Source organism: Pristiophorus japonicus, chromosome 7 (genome assembly GCF_044704955.1).
Source record: "Pristiophorus japonicus isolate sPriJap1 chromosome 7, sPriJap1.hap1, whole genome shotgun sequence".
In the NCBI taxonomy this organism is placed as follows: domain Eukaryota; kingdom Metazoa; phylum Chordata; class Chondrichthyes; family Pristiophoridae; genus Pristiophorus; species Pristiophorus japonicus.
Window position 1 is genome coordinate 72,969,241 of NC_091983.1, and position 20,760 is coordinate 72,990,000.

Genomic DNA, 20,760 nt, shown 5'->3' on the forward strand with positions numbered 1-20,760 from the left:
TGCATCTATTCGGTTCAACCACTCCCTGTGGAGCAAATTCAATGTTCTCACCACTCTCTGGGTAAAGAGGTTTCTTTTGAATTCCCCGTTTGATTTCTTGGAGATTATCTTGTATTGATGGCCTCTGGCCTCTAGTTTTGCTCTTCCCGACAAGTGGAAGCTGTCTACTCTATCAAAACCCTTCATAATTTTAAAGACCTCTATTGGGTGACCCTCTCAGCCTTCTATTTTCTTCAAGCTGGGCCTCTTTTCTTCAAGAGAATAGAGGCCCAGCCTGGTCATCCTTTCCTGATAGGTATAACCTTGTCGGCTGCTAGAGAATACGTACCGGAAACAGAATTGTCAGCATATGATGCACAAAATCCACAACTCGTAAAGTATTATTCTTTGTGATCAGCAGAAGTGAACCAAGCTGCTCAATCAGCTAAATGCAGCTATGCTGCCCAAAAGGGGAAAAGCAACTGTAACTTCAAAAAAGGACCTGGTGTATGAAGCAAAGAATCACAGACTAAAGCTTCATTCATTTAAATGTGCAAGTACTGGATTCATAAACATGATTCTTCATAGTTCAACTGCCCGCCTTTGATTTGGGCAGTAAAGTATTTCACAAATAAAACAACTTGGTGCAATTCTTATTGCAGTCAAGCTAAACATTCAACAGAAATGGGCTGCAAGGAACAACACAGATGAGGCATGGAGCATGATTACATGACATTACTTAAAGTGTACAAGTATGACAGTCAGTACCTTTGTACAACATATTGCAGAAAAGATGAATGGCGATTTATATATGTCAAAATAACAGCGAGGTTAATGGCACTCGCTGTTATTTATGCGCAAATGCTACAGAAACTTCAACCGAGGGCAGATGCGCGCTTAAATGTGGAAATCCAAAAGTTGCTGTCCGAGATGCACCGTTCTGCCGTTAGCTTCGCGAAAACGGCATCTCACTATCTGCTTCACCACTGAAATGTTTTGAAAGACGGGAAGTTGCTATATTTGCATGGTAGAAATAAACTAAACTTGCCACAGAAAGTCAGGTCTTGTCCATTTCAGTCTAATTAACCTTTTAATGGCGTGGCAAGTGTTAATTACAGACAGTCAACTTCACAGGCATTGAAAATTAACTTAATACGTGGCATCTCATTCCTTCAGTTTTAATTGTTGAAAGATTTTAAAATGTCTGTATACATGTAGAGATAAATTGTTGAACCAAATGCTCATTAAAGAGTAAAGTCGTTTTTGTTAAAATAAACTTATTGGTTTATAACGATGATTTAATAAATTGATTCTCCCCCTCCCCCTCCCCCTCCCCCTCAGCCTTACACAGAGGGGAAGAAATACTTTGGATAGCTGAACCTCTATTTGAATATTGGTGTTGGGTCTGCCAAGAAAAAAAGGGAAGCTTATGACAGATACTGAGAGCTCAATACTGCAGAAACCCTAGAGTATAGAGAGTGTGGGGGTGAAATTAAAAAGGAAATTAGGAAAACAAAGAGCATGAAAACATTTTGGCAAGTAAAATCAAAGAAAACCAAAAGAGTTTTATAAATACATTAGGAGCAAGAGGATAACTAAAGAAAGAGTAGGGCCCATTAGAGACCTAAAAGGTAATCTGTATAGAGGCAGAAGAAGTGGGTATGGTTCTTAATAAAAACGTTGCGTCTGTTTTCACATAGGAGAGAGGTGATGCAGACATTGCAATCAGGGAGGAGGTGTGTGAAATATTAGATGAAATAAACAAACAGAGAGAGAGGAAGTATTAAGAGGTTTAGCAGCTTTGAAAATGGATAAATCCCCAGGCCCAGATGAAATGTATCCCAGGCAGTTAAGAGAAACAAAAAAGAGGAAACAAAAGAGGTTCTGACAATCATTTTCCAATCCTCTCTGGCTACAGGTGTGGTGCCAGAGGACTGGAGAACTGCTAACATTGTACCTTTGATTTAAAAGGGAGAATGGGATAGACAAAGTAATTATAGACCAGTCAGCCTAACTTCGGTGATGGGAAAATTATTGGAGAAAATTCTGAGGGACAGGATAAATCTTCATTTAGAAAGACATGGATTAATCGGGGACAGTTAGCATGGATTTGTTAAGGGAAGGTCATGTCTGATTAACGTGATTGAATTTTTTGAGGATGTAACAAGGGTTGAGGGTAGTGCGTTTGATGTAGTGTATATGGATTTTAGCAAAGCTTTTGATAAGGTCCCACATGGCAGACTGGTCACGAAAGTAAAAGCGCATGGGATCCAAGGCAAAGTGGCAAGTTGAATCCAAAATTGGCTACGAGGCAGGAAGCAAAGGGTAATGGTTGATGGATGTTTTTGTGACTAGAAGACTGTTTCCAGTGGGGTTTTTCAGGGCTCAGTACTAGGTCCCTTGCTTTTTGTGGTATATATCAATGATTTAGACTTGAATGCAAGGGCTATGATTAAGAAGTTAACAGATGATATAAAAATTGGGTGGTAGGGGTATGGAACTCACTTCCTGAAGGGTGATAGAGGCAGAAACCCTCACCACTTTTAAAAAGTACTTGGATGTGCATTTGAAGTGCCATAACCTACAAGGCTACGGACCAAGAGCTGGAAAGTGGGACTAGGCCGATAGCTCTTTGTCGGCCGCCACGGACATGATAGGCTGAACGGCCTCCTTCGTGCTGTAAATTTCTTCGATTCTAAGACTTGATTAGTTTGTAAGACTAATTTGTGGAAAGTACCAAATGTTTCTATGCAATACTTTATTGACATTAACATTTTACAAATTTGTTTTGCTTCTATATTCATTACTCATCAGTATTTAACAAACAGTAAGAAATCACTTTCAGGGATCACACAGCAAGGGAATTTATGAAAGTTAACAGATTTAGTTTACACATTGAGGAAAACCTCAGAGACCAATTTAGTCTTCTGTAAGCAAACTGGTTTACCTTACAGAATAGTGGAGTGGAATAATGAAACATATATAGCCAAAAAGAAATTATACTGTGACTGTAATACACATCTCAAATTCCACATCCACACAAATGTCTTATGTCTACAATTAATCCTTAATTATTCAAAACAGATAAATGGTAATTGTACTTTCAGTAAAGATAAATTACTGTCTTCCCAATTCAATAACTATGTATATGTATATATGTGTATATATTAATTCTTGCCAAATACATGCAAGTACCAAGAACAATCCTTATATTGTGAATTGAAAAACTCAGATGAAACTTCACTGTACATTGTACAGCAGTATTAACATACCTTTACAGTATAAATTATTTGAATGTTCCCAAGGAACTGTCATAACAGTAATTGGTTTTATTTTGCTTAGAATCAATCTACATGTCTTGTAGTAAAACAGTTGGTGAGCTGCAAAATAAATGCAAACCCAGGTGGCCCAATGAAAGTCATTTCCTTCCACCTGCTAACAGTCTTGGGGTTAATAGCATGCAGTTCCCCTTTATGCATCATTTTCAAAAGACAACTAAAGATGAATGGTTGAAATCACAAAATCTGATAATGGGTTCATTTTTAACCCAATGAGGTGACTTTGTTGGATTTAGTTATTCTGGTAGCTGATTAATGAGAACAGGTTAAACAAAGTCCTTTGTGCATGATTTTCACCATTTATTTTATATGGACAATTTTTTATGCACAAGGCAATATTTTATAAACACATTAACCAGTACACTCTCAAAGGATGATATTTACAAACAGATTTCCATTCAACCCACTTTTATAAAAGCTCAATCTTGGAGGAAACAGCTTATGTAATACTGTGAAAAACTGCTATTGGAAATTAGAGGTGGGTCTCTATTGCTTATAGATGAAGGAATTGATTCAAGAGTTTCTATTATAGCCATTTTTGGTGGCAACTGAAGTCTTACAAAACAAAACCACTGATTAAGTATGTTAACTATCCAATATAATGTTAATAAGTAACAATCAGTATTTATGGAGATCGGATAACAACTGAAAGTGAGTGATCAAATCTGATGAATAACGTTTAACTTATTGGTTAGAAACATTACTGATCACAGAGAGTCTTGAGCAAAGTACGTGCAGGTACATATACAATTTCCAACATCCCAGTTTTAAAAGGAAGCCAGAATCTGATGACAGAAAGTCAATGATCAAGCTTGGTGAAAATCCAGTACGTGATTGCAATCACAGACAAATGCTGTACTACTCTATGATTCTATACAGAGGTCAGGCGCATATGTGAATATATTTTATGAATTGCATACTGCATGACAAAGCATGATAAAGTATTAAAATATCACAGCAGAGAAAGGTTACTCTGAACTATTCCTGATTAGGTCAGGCAGAGAGCAAAACAAACATTTGAATCCAACAAAAGGAAGACAACAAACATTTACATTAAATAGAGAAGCATATTAAAATGTACATTAAGCAGCTTCCCTGATGGCCTAGTGGGTAAAGGCACTGTCTGACGTAGCAAGAAGTCATATAGCATAGAAAGTCCCAAGTTTGATCATAAGTTAGCGATCTTGACCAGAACAGTAGTTAGGATGCTACAATAGTCCCCTAGGGAGAGGGAGAATCATTAGATTTCCCATTCCTGATTTCTATCCAATCAATCCTGCTGAAAGTCACGACCAAAAAGCTTTGAGGTTCACACATGAGGAATAACCATTTTGATGAGGCATTAGATTGCAACCAGCAATTGTGGCACCAGAATCAGTGCTTCCAAGGTGGGAAAGAAAGTTGGACAAAAGTACATTAAAACACGGTGAACAGTGATAATGACAAAAATGTGCATACTTGCTTTGCACAATAGTTTTATGGAGATTTTCAATAGAAACTGTATTACAAGTTGAAATTACATTGAAGTCGGAAATCACTATCTTATAAGTAGTCCAGTAGTGACAAGTCCTCCTGTTAAATCCATTTTTGTTCAAAGCAAGGAACTCAGAGTAACATTGTTTCCCACAGACTTTGCAGTATTTTACCTTATATGGGCAAGAGTGTAAGAATGGAGTTATTGCTTCTGCTACTTTCTTCACTTCAGTGTGCCCACAGTACTATATATGACTCTTGAATGAGGGTGAGCATGAAGGATTAAGTGTGTAAGGTTGTAACATTAATAATTTACTAAATATCCTGTATTTGATTCAAAGTCATTGATATTTGAATCTGAACACCCTAAAATCATAAGTACTGGAGCCTCATGTATTGGCATGCTCTGCTATACAGTGCAGATTCAGATTATCCATAAAACTCAATACATGATGAGTTTCTTATCCCAGAAGGATTTCTGGAATGATGGGGCAGGGCAGGAGAAAATGTCCCCTTAAAAAGGGGAATTTTGAGTGCAATCCTACTTGGTCTCATTGCTGCACCTAGTTTTAGTGCTTGGGAAAATTTTGGCCATTACTTCAAATTCAATCTAATGTTATTTGAAAAAAAAACTGAAGTAGTATATGAATATAGAGTGCTCTAAAATATGCACTACATAAAGCTTGGAATTCATAAGAGATTTTTCAGTGCATATTTTTCAATATTAATGTCTGACCCCAATAATCCCCTGCCATCGCAGTGAATAAATTAAATTAAAAATGCAAGAGAAAAAGAACATTAGGCATCGGATAGGAGACATAGCTTTAGGAAAAAATGAGAGCACCTAAATTAAAAACAAAAAATGAAACAAATAGCAGGAAGTACATATATTAGTTAGCCAATCCTCTATCCATGCTAACAGAAAACAGAAAATCGGGATAAATGGGTCATTTTCCAGTTCAAACAGTGACTAGTGGGGTGTAGCAGGGATCGGTGCTGGGTCCTCAACTATTTACAATCTATATTAATGATTTGGATGAAGGGAGAGTGTAATGTAGCCATGTTTGCTGATGATGCAAAGATAGGTGGGAAAGCAAATTGTGAGGAGGACACAAAAAATCTGCAAAGGGATATAGACACGCTAAGTGAGTGGGCAAAAATTTGGCAGATGGAGTATAATGTGGGAAAATGTGAGGTTATCCACTTTGGCAGAAATAATAGAAAAGCAAATTATAATTTAAATGGAGAAAAATTGCAAAGTGCTGCAGTACAGAGAGACCTGGGGATCCTTGTGCATGAAACACACAAAGTTAGTATGTAGGTACAGCAAGTAATCAGGAAGGCAAATGGAACGTTGGCCTTTATTGCAAGGAGGATAGAGTATAAAAGCAGAGACATCCTGCTACAACTGTACAGGGTATTGGCAAGGCCACACCTGGAGTACTGCATACAGTTTTGGTCTTTGTATTTAAAGGAAGGATATACTTGCATTGGAAACTGTTCAGAGAAGGTTCACTAGGTTGATTCCGGAGATGAGGGGGTTGACTTATGAGGATAGGTTGAGTAGGTTGGGCCTCTACACATTGGAGTTCAGAAGAATGAGAGGTGATCTTATTGAAACAAAAAAGATAATGAGGGGGCTTGACAAGGTGGATGCAGAGAGGATATTTCCACTCATAGGGGAAACTAAAACTAGGAGATACAGTCTTAGAATAAGGGGCCGCCCATTTAAAACTGAGATGAGAAGAAATTTCTTCTTTCAAAGGGTTGTAAATCTATGGAATTCTCTGCCCCAGAGAACTGTGGAGGCTGGGTCAGTGATTATATTTAAGGTGGAGAGAAACAGATTTTTGAGCGATAAAGGAGTAAAGGATTATGGGGAGTGGGCAGGGAAGTGGAGCTGAGTCCATGATCAGATCAGCCATGATCTTATTGAACGGCAGAGCAGGCTCGAGGGGCCAAATAGCATACTCCAGCTCCTATTTCTTATGTTCTTATAAAAAGGGAAGTAGGCGAATGTAGAAAAGAAATGAAAAGAAAATTAAATAAAACACCATGGACTTAGCATAAAAGGAACTCATGAAAAACAAGGTAAACATAGGAATAATAATAAAATAAATGGGACAAAAATAAGTATTGAAAAATATAGAAAAGGCAGAATAATTAAAATAATTTTTAATTCAGGACATTTTGGACTACTTTTTGGCCGAAGATAACTTTCAAAAATCCTAATTCAAAACATGGCAATTTCTAAATTTTGAACCCACCTTTGGCAGTGATGCAGAATGCAGCTCAGGCAATTCCCTTAGGGACAAGACTTGGAACCTTCATAGCAATTAGCTCAGGGATAGCATTGGAAAAAGTCTGAGAGCAGGTCATTGTCTATCCTCTTGATTAACATTAGGCCATGACAAAGGATGAACACAATTAATCATACATTGTTACTGTTGGACTGGTCCATGAACAGGTGTTAAACTTACACCAAGATATTTAAGCCACCTCAACCCAGAGTCAAGTGCTTCAAGGTAAACAAAATGGGCAATATTAAAGCACAATTTTCAAGTGAAGATTTTTGGTCGATCTGGTTTGTTTTTTCCCACTTCCCGAAGCTAGTGACACACGATTGGATACAATTCCACCATCACAACAGCCCTTCACAAGCTCACCAAAATGGCCATTCCACACGTGTAATTCTAGATATGCTGTTCAACTATGGAGAAAATCCACAGCTGAGCTTTATCCTACCCTCGCATAGTGCCCACAGACACTTTTTAAGCAGATGTCAATAAACAGACAAAAAGAATGAAGCCCTAGTTGAATGTTCCTCTCCCTAGCCCAGGCCACTGAGGCTAAAAGTCTTTTGTTAAAAGCCTGATTTTCAGAGAGCAATGCCAAAGAATTCTCTATGTACTGCACGCTGACATATGCCTCTGTAAGCCAGGTGCACACTGATTTACAAAGCAGGTCCAGTCTTGCGCATGACAAAAGACTAGGTTTCTGGTTTCTGAATTCTCCAATGGCATAGTACAATACAACATGTTTTAGAATTGAATCTGGTGGGGCTACGAGCAAAAATTGGATTCAGGAGGCCTGAAAATTAATGCTGTGCCCGTACCATGTGTCAAGATGGCCATATTATGAAGTTATTTTGTATCATAACACAAGTAAGATATCATACTGCATTGACTCAGTGCATTTAGCTGGCAGGCGGGCAGAGGAGGAGATTGTTGATGCGACAAAAAATATGGAAGTCGAAGAAAAAGTGGGTCTTTGCTACCATTGCTCAGCAGAGTTCTGTCAGTTTACTTTGAGGAGCGCAGTCGATTGCAGGGAAACTGTCAGTAATGGATAATGCTCCAAATCAATTAAAAGCAGCTGTAGTGCTTCTGCAGCTATAGTGCTTCCACTTCCTTTCTGGACAAGATCCACTACCTCATCAGAGCCCAGGATTAAAATATGGGAACCTTCTTGATCTGTACAGCTCATCACCACAGCATTTTTCCACTGAACCATTAAGATAGCCAGGGAATATGAAGTTTCGGAGGAATTGGTTGACAATGGCATCTGGAACCATTGCGTAGAGCTTCAGAATGCAACAGCAGATGAAATGGTTTAATAATACAGAAGAGAATTGAAACATGTATGCATCAGAAACTTTACAGATATAAGGAAGTGTGGCGTACATAACAAAAATAATTACTTTGAGTTATAAAGCATAGGCAACATTGGCAAAGAGATCAAAAAGATTGGTTTTCCCAGTCTGTTTTTCCTTTCTTCCTCCCCCATCCACAAACACACTGATTCCTTGCAGAGGTAGCTTCTACAGGTGCCAGACTCTCCGTTACCTCACTCAAGTGGCCATTACTCACAAGTGAGACATGACAGTGAATGTCAAAGTTATTCAATCCCAAGGGACATTAGAGCCTAGTCTGATCCTGCTCTCACTAAATGCTCACACGCATGGCAGCAAAGATTATATCAGATAAGAATTCAGAACAACTACTTCTTGTCTAGGACAAGAATTACATCACTACAAAAGAGAAAAGCAACAAAAGCAAAAAATGTGAAATCTGACCAATTTACTCAAATGTTAGCTTAGATCAGTTATAATCTTGCCTCAGTGAAAGGACTTCAGCACACAATTTCATTGCAATACTGAGGTAATGTTGCAATACCAGAGGTGTTGTCTTTTGGGTGAGATGTTAACCGAGGCCCAGTCAGTCTATTTGGGTGAGATGTTAACCGAGGCCCAGTCTGTCTATTTGGGTAGACATAAAAGATACCGTGGCAGTGTTCAAAGCAGAGCAGGGAGCTCTGTGATGACTGAGCAACTTTGCTCCCTCAATCAACATCACTAAAAACAAATTAACTGACCATTTCTCTCGTGTGAGAGATTTTAAATCCAGGTTAGCAAGAGTTAGGGCTAAGATACTCCAAAAATGCATTTACCCAGAGGGTAGTGCATACGATGTAGCATATATGGACTTTAGCAAAGCTTTAGATAAGGTCCCACATGGTAGACTGGTCACGAAGGTTAAAGCCCATGGGATCCAGGGCAAGGTGGCAAGTTGGATCCAAAATTGCCTTAGAGATAGCAAGCAAACGGTAATGGTTGATGGATGATTTTGTGACTGGTGGGATATTTCCAGTGGGGTTCTGCAGGGTTCAGTACTGGGTCCCTTGCTTTTTGTGGTATACAACAATTATCTAGATTTGAATATAGGGAGTATGATTAAGAAGTTTGCAGATGACACTAAAATTGACTGTGTGGTTTATAATGAAGAGGAAAGTCATGGACTGCAGGAAGATATCAATCTACTGGTCAGGTGGGCAGAACAGCAGCAAATGGAATTTAATTTGGAGAAGTGTGAGGTTATGCACTCGGGGAGGGCTAATAAGGGTATACACATTAAAATGATAGGCCATTTAAAGGTGTAGATGAAAAAAAGGGACCTTGGAGTGCTTGTCCACAGAAATTCGTAGCCAATCGTTCCAAATCTTTGTCAAATCACAAACGCCAGAGGTCACCTTGCACACGCCAAGGATCACTCTGCGCCAATGCTCTTAGCCAAAAGGCCTAGAGCCACTGCACCGTTCCTGGAAGTACTGCAATACCAGGTTCGTGCCATGGAGGTGGATGGGTCAGGTCCCCCACACACCTCCGTGGAGGTGGATGGGTCAAGCCACCCCACCCACCTCCTGTTTCCAAAAAAACAAGCATATACCTTCCTGATCCAGGGAGAACCACCCGGAGGTCATGGTGGCTACTCCCCTGTCAGGTCAGTTACGCATCCCTGAAAGCAGCAAGCCAGGTGGATAAGGTGATTAAGGCGGCATACAGAATATGCTTGCCTTTATTAGCCGAGGCATAGAATACAATAATAGGGAGGTTATGCTTAAATTGTATAATACTCTGGTTAGGCCACAGCTGGAGTACTGCATGCAGTTCTGGTCGCCGTATTATAGGAAGTACGTGATTGCACTAGAGAGGGTGCAGAGGAAATTTACTAGGATACTGCCTGGAATGGAGAATCTTGGCTATGGGGACAGATTAGATAGGCTGGGTTTGTTCTCATTGGAACAGAGGAGGCTGAGAGGAGACCTCACTGGAGGTGTATAAAATTGAGGGGCCTGGATATAGTGGATAGCAAGGGCTATTTCCCTTGGTTGAGGGGTCAATTACAAGGGGGCATAGTTTTAAGGCGGTTGGTGGAAGGTTTAGAGGGGATTTAAGGGGAGGCTTCTTCACGCAGAGGGTTGTGGGGGTCTGGAACTCACTGCCTGGAAGGGTGGTGGAGGCAGAAACCCTCACCACATTTAAAAGGTGCTTGGATGGGCACTTGAAGTGCCATAACCTGCAGGGTTACAGACCTAGAGCTGGTAAATGGGATTAGACTGGATAACCTCATTGGCTGGCGCAGATACGATGGTAAGTACCGGAGGGAATCGATAACTGTCAGTGTGATCTCCTGGACGAGTTTCAATCACCTCGATGGGTTGGAAAGGAATATTCCCAGATTTACCACCCCCAATTGGCCTGGGTTTTTATCTGTTTTTTAGCCTCTACCAGGAGATCACATAGCTCCAGTTGGGGTGGAGTGTAGAATGTTGCAGTGCAGGGGGTGTTGCAGTTGTATGGAGCGGACTGGTTGGGCTGGATACTCTTTGCCTTTCCGCCATCGTTCATTATTCATAGGTTTATATGTTACCTTTAGGGCTGCTGACAGAGGGTCGTGTAGCTCTTTGTCGGCCGACACGCACACGGCGCTGTAAATTTCTAGGTTTCTAACCTACTTGGACCGATCGAGTGTTAGCTTGCAGCATTATATAAATTCAATAGGAAGAATGCCAACAATTAGTAACAGATTTTCCCATCCAGGTCTCATTAATGAGCCATGCGATAGACCTGCCTGGCTCAAGTAAGCGATTACCAAGTCTACCTCAGAGGATTGACGGTTCAAATCACCCATCTCCAGGTAAGTCATATCTTGGAGCTAACCAGATTTGAGATTTGTATACAAAATGAGATGTTGGGAAATACTTCAGACAGTACAGAAGGTCTAGAGTTATATTGTCCTTTTATTTATCATCTATTTTTCAATTCTATTTATTACAAAGGGCAGGGAAAAGGTCCTCCAAGAATTAAGATCAAGTGGCAAAATAGAGTAAAGAAAGAGAAGTGAGCCAGGCAAGACAGTAATCATCAGTTTTACAGCTTATAACAAAGCAGTAGCTTACCTGATAAGACCACCTTTCCAAAACAAAAGAAGAAGCACTTCCAAGGTTAATAATACCTTAGATCTGAAAAGCAGAATGCTAAAAACATCTGGAAAGATCCCATTTGTCAACATATCTAAGCTGATGTTGAAGAACTTTGTATTACACCACGAAATATAGGTGCAAGAAGTCCAACACACCCTGCAGGTGCATCAAACAATTGTACAATAGTTACATAAGCCATATGCCCCATTGTGAAAGTACTGCAATTATGTTCTAAATGTTTCAGTGCTTAATTACTGTATGGTGGATTAATAAGAAATTATTTGAATTTTACATTTTGTACATTTATTTGTTTTAATCAACTAATCCATTTAGATATTTTAGCTATCAATTACAAAGCAAATTATTTTACACATACAGGAAGCAGCACTGCAGCAGTTGGTACTCAGATTATATATTTCTTTGAAAGTCACACAGATTGGCAGCCTTATTTTACCCTCAGACACAGAGCATCACATTAATTGAGACACAAAAAATAATTGAGAGTTGAATTATACACACTTTCACAGTTATTTGGAAAAGTGCAATCAATACCTGTGGCATCAATAGTTTGCGAAGTAATGTACCTGATGCCTGTATACATTTACAAGACTCTCTTTCTCAAGGCATTTCTCCTTTGTTGCATCACCTCATACCATTCACTATCTCTGGTTGGATGAGTGAACTTCTGCTGGGAATCTGCCAGCCATTCTGAAATCAGCAACCAAGACGTACACAAGAGCAGCTGAGAGCAACTCTTCCTACAATTTTCCCTTCCTCCCAGAGGGAAAGTGCCTGGCTGCTTTTCAGCACTTTGCCATGTAACATGGTCAAAATCAAGAAAACTGTGTGTGTGGGAGAGACTGCAAATATAAGACAGAGTCCGATCATTCTATACTGAAATAGGAGGGAGCTCCAAAAACACCATCAGAGATACTACCTTCAGAAAGCTGCAATGCCCATTCCCTCCCACTGGTGACATTCTTTTCATATCAAACTGAAATGTATACTATGAATCATACATTACCTATATAGTGAACAACACATGTCTGTCCCCTTTTTGGAAATGTCCTACCTAAAAAAAAAGACATGAAATTAGTGTATTTTATATTTAGTGTTTATGATGAGTAAGGAGTGCCACAATTCTTTGTACTAGATTGCACAACTAGATTAAGTGCAGGTGTACCAGTGCAACTGTACGATATTCCAATTTAATTTTTTTTACAATGGCTTTAGAGGATAGCACAAATAAATCCACGTTAACTTTCAGAATGGGGTGCCAAATTAGTTGCTAAAATGTAGAAGCCGTTTTTACATTAGATATACGGTTTTGCATTTTATGACTGTTTCACAATGAGTGGTTAGTTTTTAGGCCTTTCAAGGATTTAATTTCTGCTGCTTGAACCAAGGTTTAAATCCCTTTTCAAGCACACGTTTTGTAGAATCAGTATTCACAGGAACACGCCTAATCATTTCCCTTTACCACGGATAGGAACAGAAGAAATACTCCGAATGAAAATCTAAGTAGAGGGAAATCCCGCAGTCCGCCGGTTATCTCGCCTTTACAGTACAGTACTGGCCTTTACGCAGCTGTCAGCAAATGCCATTTAAAAATCCACAGACACTGCATTGCTACCAAATTTGTCTAGACTGCTGAAAGACAAGGCTGCTGCCCTGCAAAGCCAGTTAAACACAATAAAATATCCCTTGGGAAGAAGAAGAATTACCGTCTCCTGGAGATATCGTCTCGATTTCGACACCCATTCTTTTAAAAACAATAGCAATTTAAAAAAATATATAAATATATATATATATATATAAATGTATCTTTCGTCAAAGAAACTGCCCCCCAGTCTCCAGTGCAGGCTGCAGCAGCGTCTCCTCTCCCCGCACGCCCAGCGTGGCCCGAGCCCGTCAATGAACGCGTGACGTCGCCGCCAGCTGTCAATCACCCGGAGCGCGCGCCCTCGCCAGGCGCCATTGGAGGGTCGGGGCGCCTGTGGGCCAATCAGCAGCGAGCAAGCGGACACTGTCTGTCTGTCTGTCTCGCTCCCGGCCCCACCCTAGCCGCCCGCTGCAGCGGTGCTCGGAGCTGAGTTTCGGTTGTAGTTGCAGTCTGCCACTTCATTAATAAAGAGAAAGAGAGGGGGGGCCTATTTAAAACTTATGGAACATTGCCAGGCTAAGACCTTTGCAGAGGGTACTAAATACCGTACGTGACAGAACAGAATGCAGTGTATATATACACGCACACACATATATATATATACACAAACATATATGTATATATAACAAATAATTCAGTTATCCTAGTGCTACATCCATCGCCCCGCAATCCGTGAGATATTGGTCGTTCCAGTTATCGTAGAGGTACATTTTGGATCTCTGTTAGCAAGCAAATAATTCCAATCACATCTGTAATGAGAATCTGCTATTCACAATATACTTATTAGCTTTTCTTCCCAGTGCCACCTTTATTTACGCATTACAAAAAAGCACAGAACTTCTATTGCTGTGTTTCATCATTGCTTCAATCCAGTTCTGTACCCAACTAATTACTCGGGGACAACCCATGGTATTACACAAATTCAAATTTCTGGGACATTGGAACCGGTTCTGGGGGAGGTGGGACCAGTACAAACTGGACGATCTGCACCTGGGCAGGAACAGAACCAATGTCCTAGGGGGAGTGTTTGCTAGTGCTGTTGGGGAGGGGTTAAACTAATATGGCAGGGGGATGGGAACGTATGCAGGGAAACAGAGGGAAGTAGAATGGGGACAGAAGCAAAAGATACAAAGAAGAAAAGTAAAAGTGGAGGGCAGAGAAACCCACGGCAACAATCAAAAAGGGCCACATTACAGCAAAATTCTAAAGAGACAAAGTGTGTTAAAAAGACAAGCCTGAAGGCTCTGTGCCTCAATGCGCGGAGTATTCGTAATAAGGTGGATGAATTAACTGCACAGCCAAAAATTAACGAATATGATATAATTGGCATCACGGAGACATGGCTCCAGGGTGACCAAGGCTGGGAACTCAACATTCAGGAGTATTCAACATTCAGGAAGGATAGACAGAAAGGAAAAGGAGGTGGGGTGGCATTGCGGGTTAAAGAGGAAATTAACACAATAGTAAGGAAGGACATTAGCTTGGATGATGTGGAATCTGTATGGGTGGAGCTGCGGAATACCAAAGATCAGAAAACGCAAGTGGGAGTTGTGTACAGACCACCAAACAGTAGTAGTGAGGTTGGGGACAGCATCAACCAAGAAATTAGGGATGCGTGCAATAAAGCTACAGCAGTTATCATGGGTGACTTTAATCTACATATAGATTGGGCGAACCAAACTGGTAGCAATGCAATGGAGGAGGATTTCTTGAAGTGTATTAGGGATGATTTTCTAGACCAAAATGTTGAGGCACTAACTACAGGGCTGGACATCCTAGACTGGGTGATGTGTAACGAGAAAGGACTAATTAGCAATCTTGTTGTGCGAGGTCCCCTGGGGAAGAGTGACCATAATATGGTAGAATTCTTTATTAAGATGGAGAGTGACACATTTAATTCAGAGACTAGGGTCCTGAACTTAAGGAAAGATAACTTCGAAGATATGAGAAGTGAATTGGCTAGAATAGACTGGCGAATGATACTTAAAGGGTTGACGGTGGATAGGCAATGGCAAACATTTAAAGATCACATGGATGAACTTCAACAATTGTACATCCCTGTCTGGAATAAAAATAAAATGGGGAAGGTGGCTCAACCGTGGCTAACAAGGGAAATTAAGGATAGTGTTAGATCCAAGGAAGAGGCATATAAATTGGCCAGAAAAAGCAGCAAACCTGAGGACTGGGAGAAATTTAGAATTCAGCAGAGGGTCTAATTAGGCGAGGGAAAATAGAGTATGAGAGGAAGCGTGCTGGGAACATAAAAACTGACTGCAAAAGTTTCTATAGATATGTGAAGAGAAAAAGATTAGTGAAGATAAACATAGGTCCCTTGCAGTCAGATTCAGGTGAATTTATAATGGGGAACAAAGAAATGGCAGACCAGTTGAACAAATACTTTGGTTCTGTCTTCACGAAGGAAGACACAAATAACCTTCCAGAATTACTAGGGGACCGAGAGTCTAGTGAGAAGGAGGAACTGAAGGAAACCCTTATTAGGCGTGAAATTGTGTTAGGGAAATTGATGGGATTGAAAGCCAATAAATCCCCGGGGCCTGATGGTCTACATCCCAGAGTACTTAAGGAAGTGGCCCTAGAAATAGTGGATGCATTGGTGATCATTTGCCAACATTCTATTGACTCTGGATCAGTTCCTATGGACTGGAGGGTAGCTAATGTAACCCCACTTTTTAAAAAAGGAGGGAGAGAGAAAATAGGTAATTATAGACCGGTTAGCCTGATATCAGTCGTGAGGAAAATGTTGGAATCAATTATTAAAGATGAAATAGCAGCGCATTTGGAAAGCAGTGACAGGATCGGTCCAAGTCAGCATGGATTTATGAAGGGAAAATGATGCTTGATAAATCTTCTGAAATTTTTTGAGGATGTAACTAGTAGAGTGGACAAGGGAGAACCAGTGGATGTGGTGTATTTGGACTTTCAAAAGGCTTTTGACAAGGTCCCACACAAGAGATTGGTGTGCAAAATTAAAGCACATGGTATTGGGGGTAATGTACTGACGTGGATAGAGAACTGGTTGGCAGACAGGAAGCAGAGAGTCGGGATAAACTGGTCCTTTTCAGAATGGCAGGCAGTGACTAGTGGGGTGCCGCAGGACTCAGTGCTGGGACCCCAGCTATTTACAATATACATTAATGATTTAGATAAAGAAATTGAGTGTAATATCTCCAAGTTTGCGGATGACATTAAGCTGGGTGGCGGTGTGAGCTGTGAGGAGAACGCTAAGAGGCTGCAGGGTGACTTGGACAGGTTAGGTGAGTGGGCAAATGCATGACAGATGCAGTATAATGTGAATAAATGTGAGGTTATCCATTTTGGTGGGAAAAACACGAAGGCAGAATATTATTTGAATGGCAGCAGATTAGGAAAAGGAGATGTTAGCGTTAGTGTTTTCTTAGAAGAATCACTCAACACTCAGAGTCGGTTCCAATGCTGATGCAGCTTTTATTACGCTCAGCGGGGAGGGAAAACTCAGGACCGTATCCAGGTTTCTCTCCACAGAACAAAGGATTACATGCACCTTTATATGTTTCACAACAGTTACAAAACAGTTTACTACAGCTACACAGCCCATCACGGCTGGACACAAGCCAATCACAATGATTATAGATTACATATAGGTTATTTTAACCCAATAGAATTCCCCTAGTATCCAGGGAACCATATGTTCGGTTATTGTCAGCTTGGGCTGATCGATGACTTTATAGGTTCTCTCCCTAATTCTTTCATCTGGGAGAAATAATTGGTTTATAACCTTGTTTACAGGAGATGGTTTCCCTCTTATCTTTCTTCCTGGGGAATTAATTGGTTTATGACCTTGTTCACAGGAGATGGTTTCCTTCTTATCTCTGTCTTCCCGCATCCCAGGCATTCCTACAGTGGGCCTCACAGGGTTATTGCTTGGTCATTGAACGTTCAACAGTTCACAGCTTGACTACCTGATTTCCCATCATGCCTGGGCAGCCATTTTATGTGTGTGTCCATTTTAAGCTTATGTGAGTTTTGATATATCTAGCAGGTGCCTAATGCCTAGTATTCTGGTATAATCTAAAGGTGCCTACCTCCTACAACAACTCCCCCTTTCGGTAAAGGGACTAGTCCTAGTCCCCTTTTAACCGACCATTCGACCTTTATTAGATTTTGTGCACGGCCCGGTACTCCCTGCCTCAACGTGCTGGCCAGTCACGCGGTTTCAGGAATAATAGGAGTCCCGGTTGCTTAAATCGAATTGACAAAGGCCAAATCCTCCTGCCCCCTTATAAAACAGGCTTGTTTAGTATCCGGGGAACGGTGATTTGTCCGTCTTCGTTGTGCGTGGTGTCTGCATGCCTGGCAGGCCATTACGCCCCATGTTATTGCTAAGATCAATTGTATCCCGACCAGTATATGTGAAATTATTCCAATCCATGGGTGGATGTTCACATTTATTCCCCAGTCCCAGACCTTTCTCCACCAACTCTGACTTTGTAAGTCTACCTCGGTATCTTCTTCCAGTACTTTGATTTTAGTTTGCAGTTGGTGATATAGTTTTACAGATTGACCCACTCTGAGCCTCAACTCTCGTAATACTTCGGTCAGATGTGGGATAGGGACCTGCTCTGGCTCGTCATAATCCTGCAAGTGATCGTGGAGCTGATCAGTTACCTCGATAACTTCGGACTTCCGGCGCCTAACCTGGGTGATATGCGCTTGCCCGATCGCGACAGGTCGTAGTGGTGTAAAGCAAAAGTTTGGCTGCGGTATAGGGCACTGCAGGTCATTATACCGGTATGAACGCTCTGTGGTAGAGACGCAGTATCTTCCCATCCCTCCGTAGCCTGCCCTCGCGAAGTGCATGTGTGCGGGCACTATTTCTAGTACACACCCGTCGGTTCGGTTAAACCCGCACTCGTCTCGCTCCCCTCTGCCCACCGGGTGAGGACATACTGTGATTTCCCCCTTTTGCTTGCAATCTGCTAGGGAAATCCCGGTAAGTATGTTGTTTCGACGAACGGCAGAGGTGGTGGTCAGGTAGTAGCGTATGGAGACATTTTCCCGTATTATTCCGATATTCTCTCGTTGGTATAGGGGGAACGGCCCTGAGTCCGGCATGACTATAGGGATCATCAGGACTGTCCCTATCCCGGTAGTCCTACCCATCTGGCAATCTGGAATTGCTGGGTATACTCTGGTCAGTCCCTTCAGAGTACAATTATCCAGTGTCCCCCTTTGGTTAGCCAACTGAGCTAAATCTTCCTGTTCTCTATCAATGAGGTGATTGATGGTTCTGGCGTGAGCTTCCAGGACTGAGATGCCATCCAGCTGGATTTTGGCACCCTCCTTTCCTAGGTTGGCTTGGTCTTCCTGGTTTTGCTCCACCCTCTCCAATAACCCCTTTATCACCCCTCTAAGCTGTTCCACCCTCTCATTTAATCCTTGTATGTCTATCGAGTTCACTACGGAGGTCCCTGTATTGAAAACGGTAGCAACATCATTAACTATTTCCCTCTTCATCCTGGGGGCTAACCCCTGTCCCCGGAACCTACTGGCACCCATTGCATCTGCAGCCTGCTGCATTACAACTTTACTTAATACATTGTACATCTTCCTTGACTGTTCTGTACAGTATTCCGGCATCTGGATGCCTGAAATATTGATCAGAACAGGCACAATTTCATGTCTAACATTATCATACAACAGTTCCCCCTCGCTGTACATTACAATCCCATTCTCTGGTCCCTTCGTAGTTATGGGACAAGGCAGTTCCTCGGGCAATGTAGTGATTCTTATGGGGCGCGGTGTCGGAGGGGGTGAGAAACATACATACAATGATATTGCAGCCGCCCCCGCCTCCTCGTAATACCCACACAGCCCCATTCCCTTCTTGCGGATGACTGATTGCTGGGATTGTCCCGGAGGCGCGCAAATTATGCCGAAAGTACATTCATCAGGCCCTTTGACATCCCTCCGTTTAATGCATCTGCTCCTTATACCCGTGGAGCACTGTACACATACTCTTATTCTTATTAGGATTCTTATTAGGATTCACTTGTAACCATGCATTAAAATAAGTCCTGTCCTTGCTCCAGTCCTTGGCTGCTGGGATGCACATTCCGTCCGTTAACTTAAACAAGACTCCATAGTTCATATAGTTGTTTATTTCCAGCATGCTCTGCTGTCCGTCGGTGTTGCCCAGGGTACGTGCATGTCGCAGGGCTATCCATATTACGAGTAGCGCCGTTCGTATTCCCATTCCGGTAAGTATTATCTGTAATTTTAAACAGACGGCCTGGTCGTCACCAGGGGTTAAGTTTTTTGCTCTACGAGTGTCCCTGTCACCCTGCAAAATCAGAAGCACAAGGTTATAACCGAACCATTTCGAGCTGAATCTGTAGGGCGTGCGCCCGTGTCTTTACCCACTTAAATATTACCCAAACTCCTATGACCAAGGCCAAAGCTATTCCTCCAAACATCGCTGTCTGCTTTACCGTTAGGTTAAGTTTGTGGACTACACCTACCCACCGTGGGGTACATTGGCTCTATTGCCAGAGGTGATGGTGCTATGGCTGCGCACTGCACTATCCGTCTAGTCCTGTTATCACTTCCAGCCTGTTTATCTTAGCTTTTAACTCTTCAATTTGTTTTATTGAATATCTATTTCTTTATTGTATCAGGCAAGTATTATTACATAAGCTAGTTCTGTTTTTATTTTTGTTTCCTCTGTTAGGTGAGTCTTTTTTTTCCTATTAAGAAATCCAAATTAATAATGTTCAGTATAAAACGGCTGTCAATGGAAAGGGTTAACTCCTTTCCAGGTTTGTAAGAAGACCTGATGTCATTACGTGACTTCACGTAATCATCTGAAAAAAAAGTCTTTGTGCCTTCAAAACTGGCTTCGAAATTAGGAATCCGTTAAACAGCATAAATCATTAGAGTAAACTCCAATGTTTTCTTAACTTCTAATTCAAGTACTTGCCAAAGAATTTTTTTTTTTAAATTGTTTTAAAACAAGACCACACATACAATAGCAATTTTGTTTACTGAAATTCAATTCTGTTTTTTTTTTATTTCTCTCTTTCTCCTCGTTATCTTCAAAACCCTCCTGCTTGTTTAGACTGTTCGGGACATTTTTGATAAACACTGTCCATTTTGGAAATCTTTTCAAACTGCATTGAAACTTTTTCATAATTGAAAATTCGAATCCATGTAGAGTGTTTTTTACTTATTCCAATTTTTTTTTTCTCTTCTAATTAAACCAATATCTTTTTCACAGCAAACATCAACTAGTATTTAGTAAGTTATGTCTTTTTCCATTTAGTCCGTTACATCTTTTTTTCCTTTCTTCAAATTAGGTTTTGTATTTTACACGGAGGGTTCGTAACTCCATAAAGTTGTTAATTTAAAATCATTTGTTTACTTTCAAAGTGGCGTCTTTATCTTTTTCTTTTTCTCCATAACTGGAATGGAGTCCAGCTTTGAGAGTTTGAGTGCTGCCTTTCGTTATCTCAAAATGCTCCAGTTTCAAAGTCGTTACTAAAGCTTGCT

The 20,760-nt window shown here is 41.0% G+C and overlaps 1 protein-coding gene across 2 annotated transcripts in view; it reads right to left on the minus strand.

Annotated features, from left to right (window-relative positions):
- The window catches only part of fkbp1b (FKBP prolyl isomerase 1B), a 31,431-nt gene extending 17,976 nt beyond the window's left edge, over positions 1-13,455 (minus strand). For both annotated transcript variants that reach the window (XM_070885059.1, XM_070885058.1), the window contains exons 1-2: positions 13,277-13,455; positions 12,577-12,624 (exon numbers count right to left, since the gene is read on the minus strand). In XM_070885059.1, the coding sequence (XP_070741160.1) occupies positions 12,577-12,624; positions 13,277-13,313 (85 nt within the window). In that variant the 5' untranslated portion in view covers positions 13,314-13,455. The remainder of the gene's footprint in view (positions 1-12,576; positions 12,625-13,276) is intronic.
- Between the last annotated feature and the right edge of the window lie 7,305 nt (positions 13,456-20,760).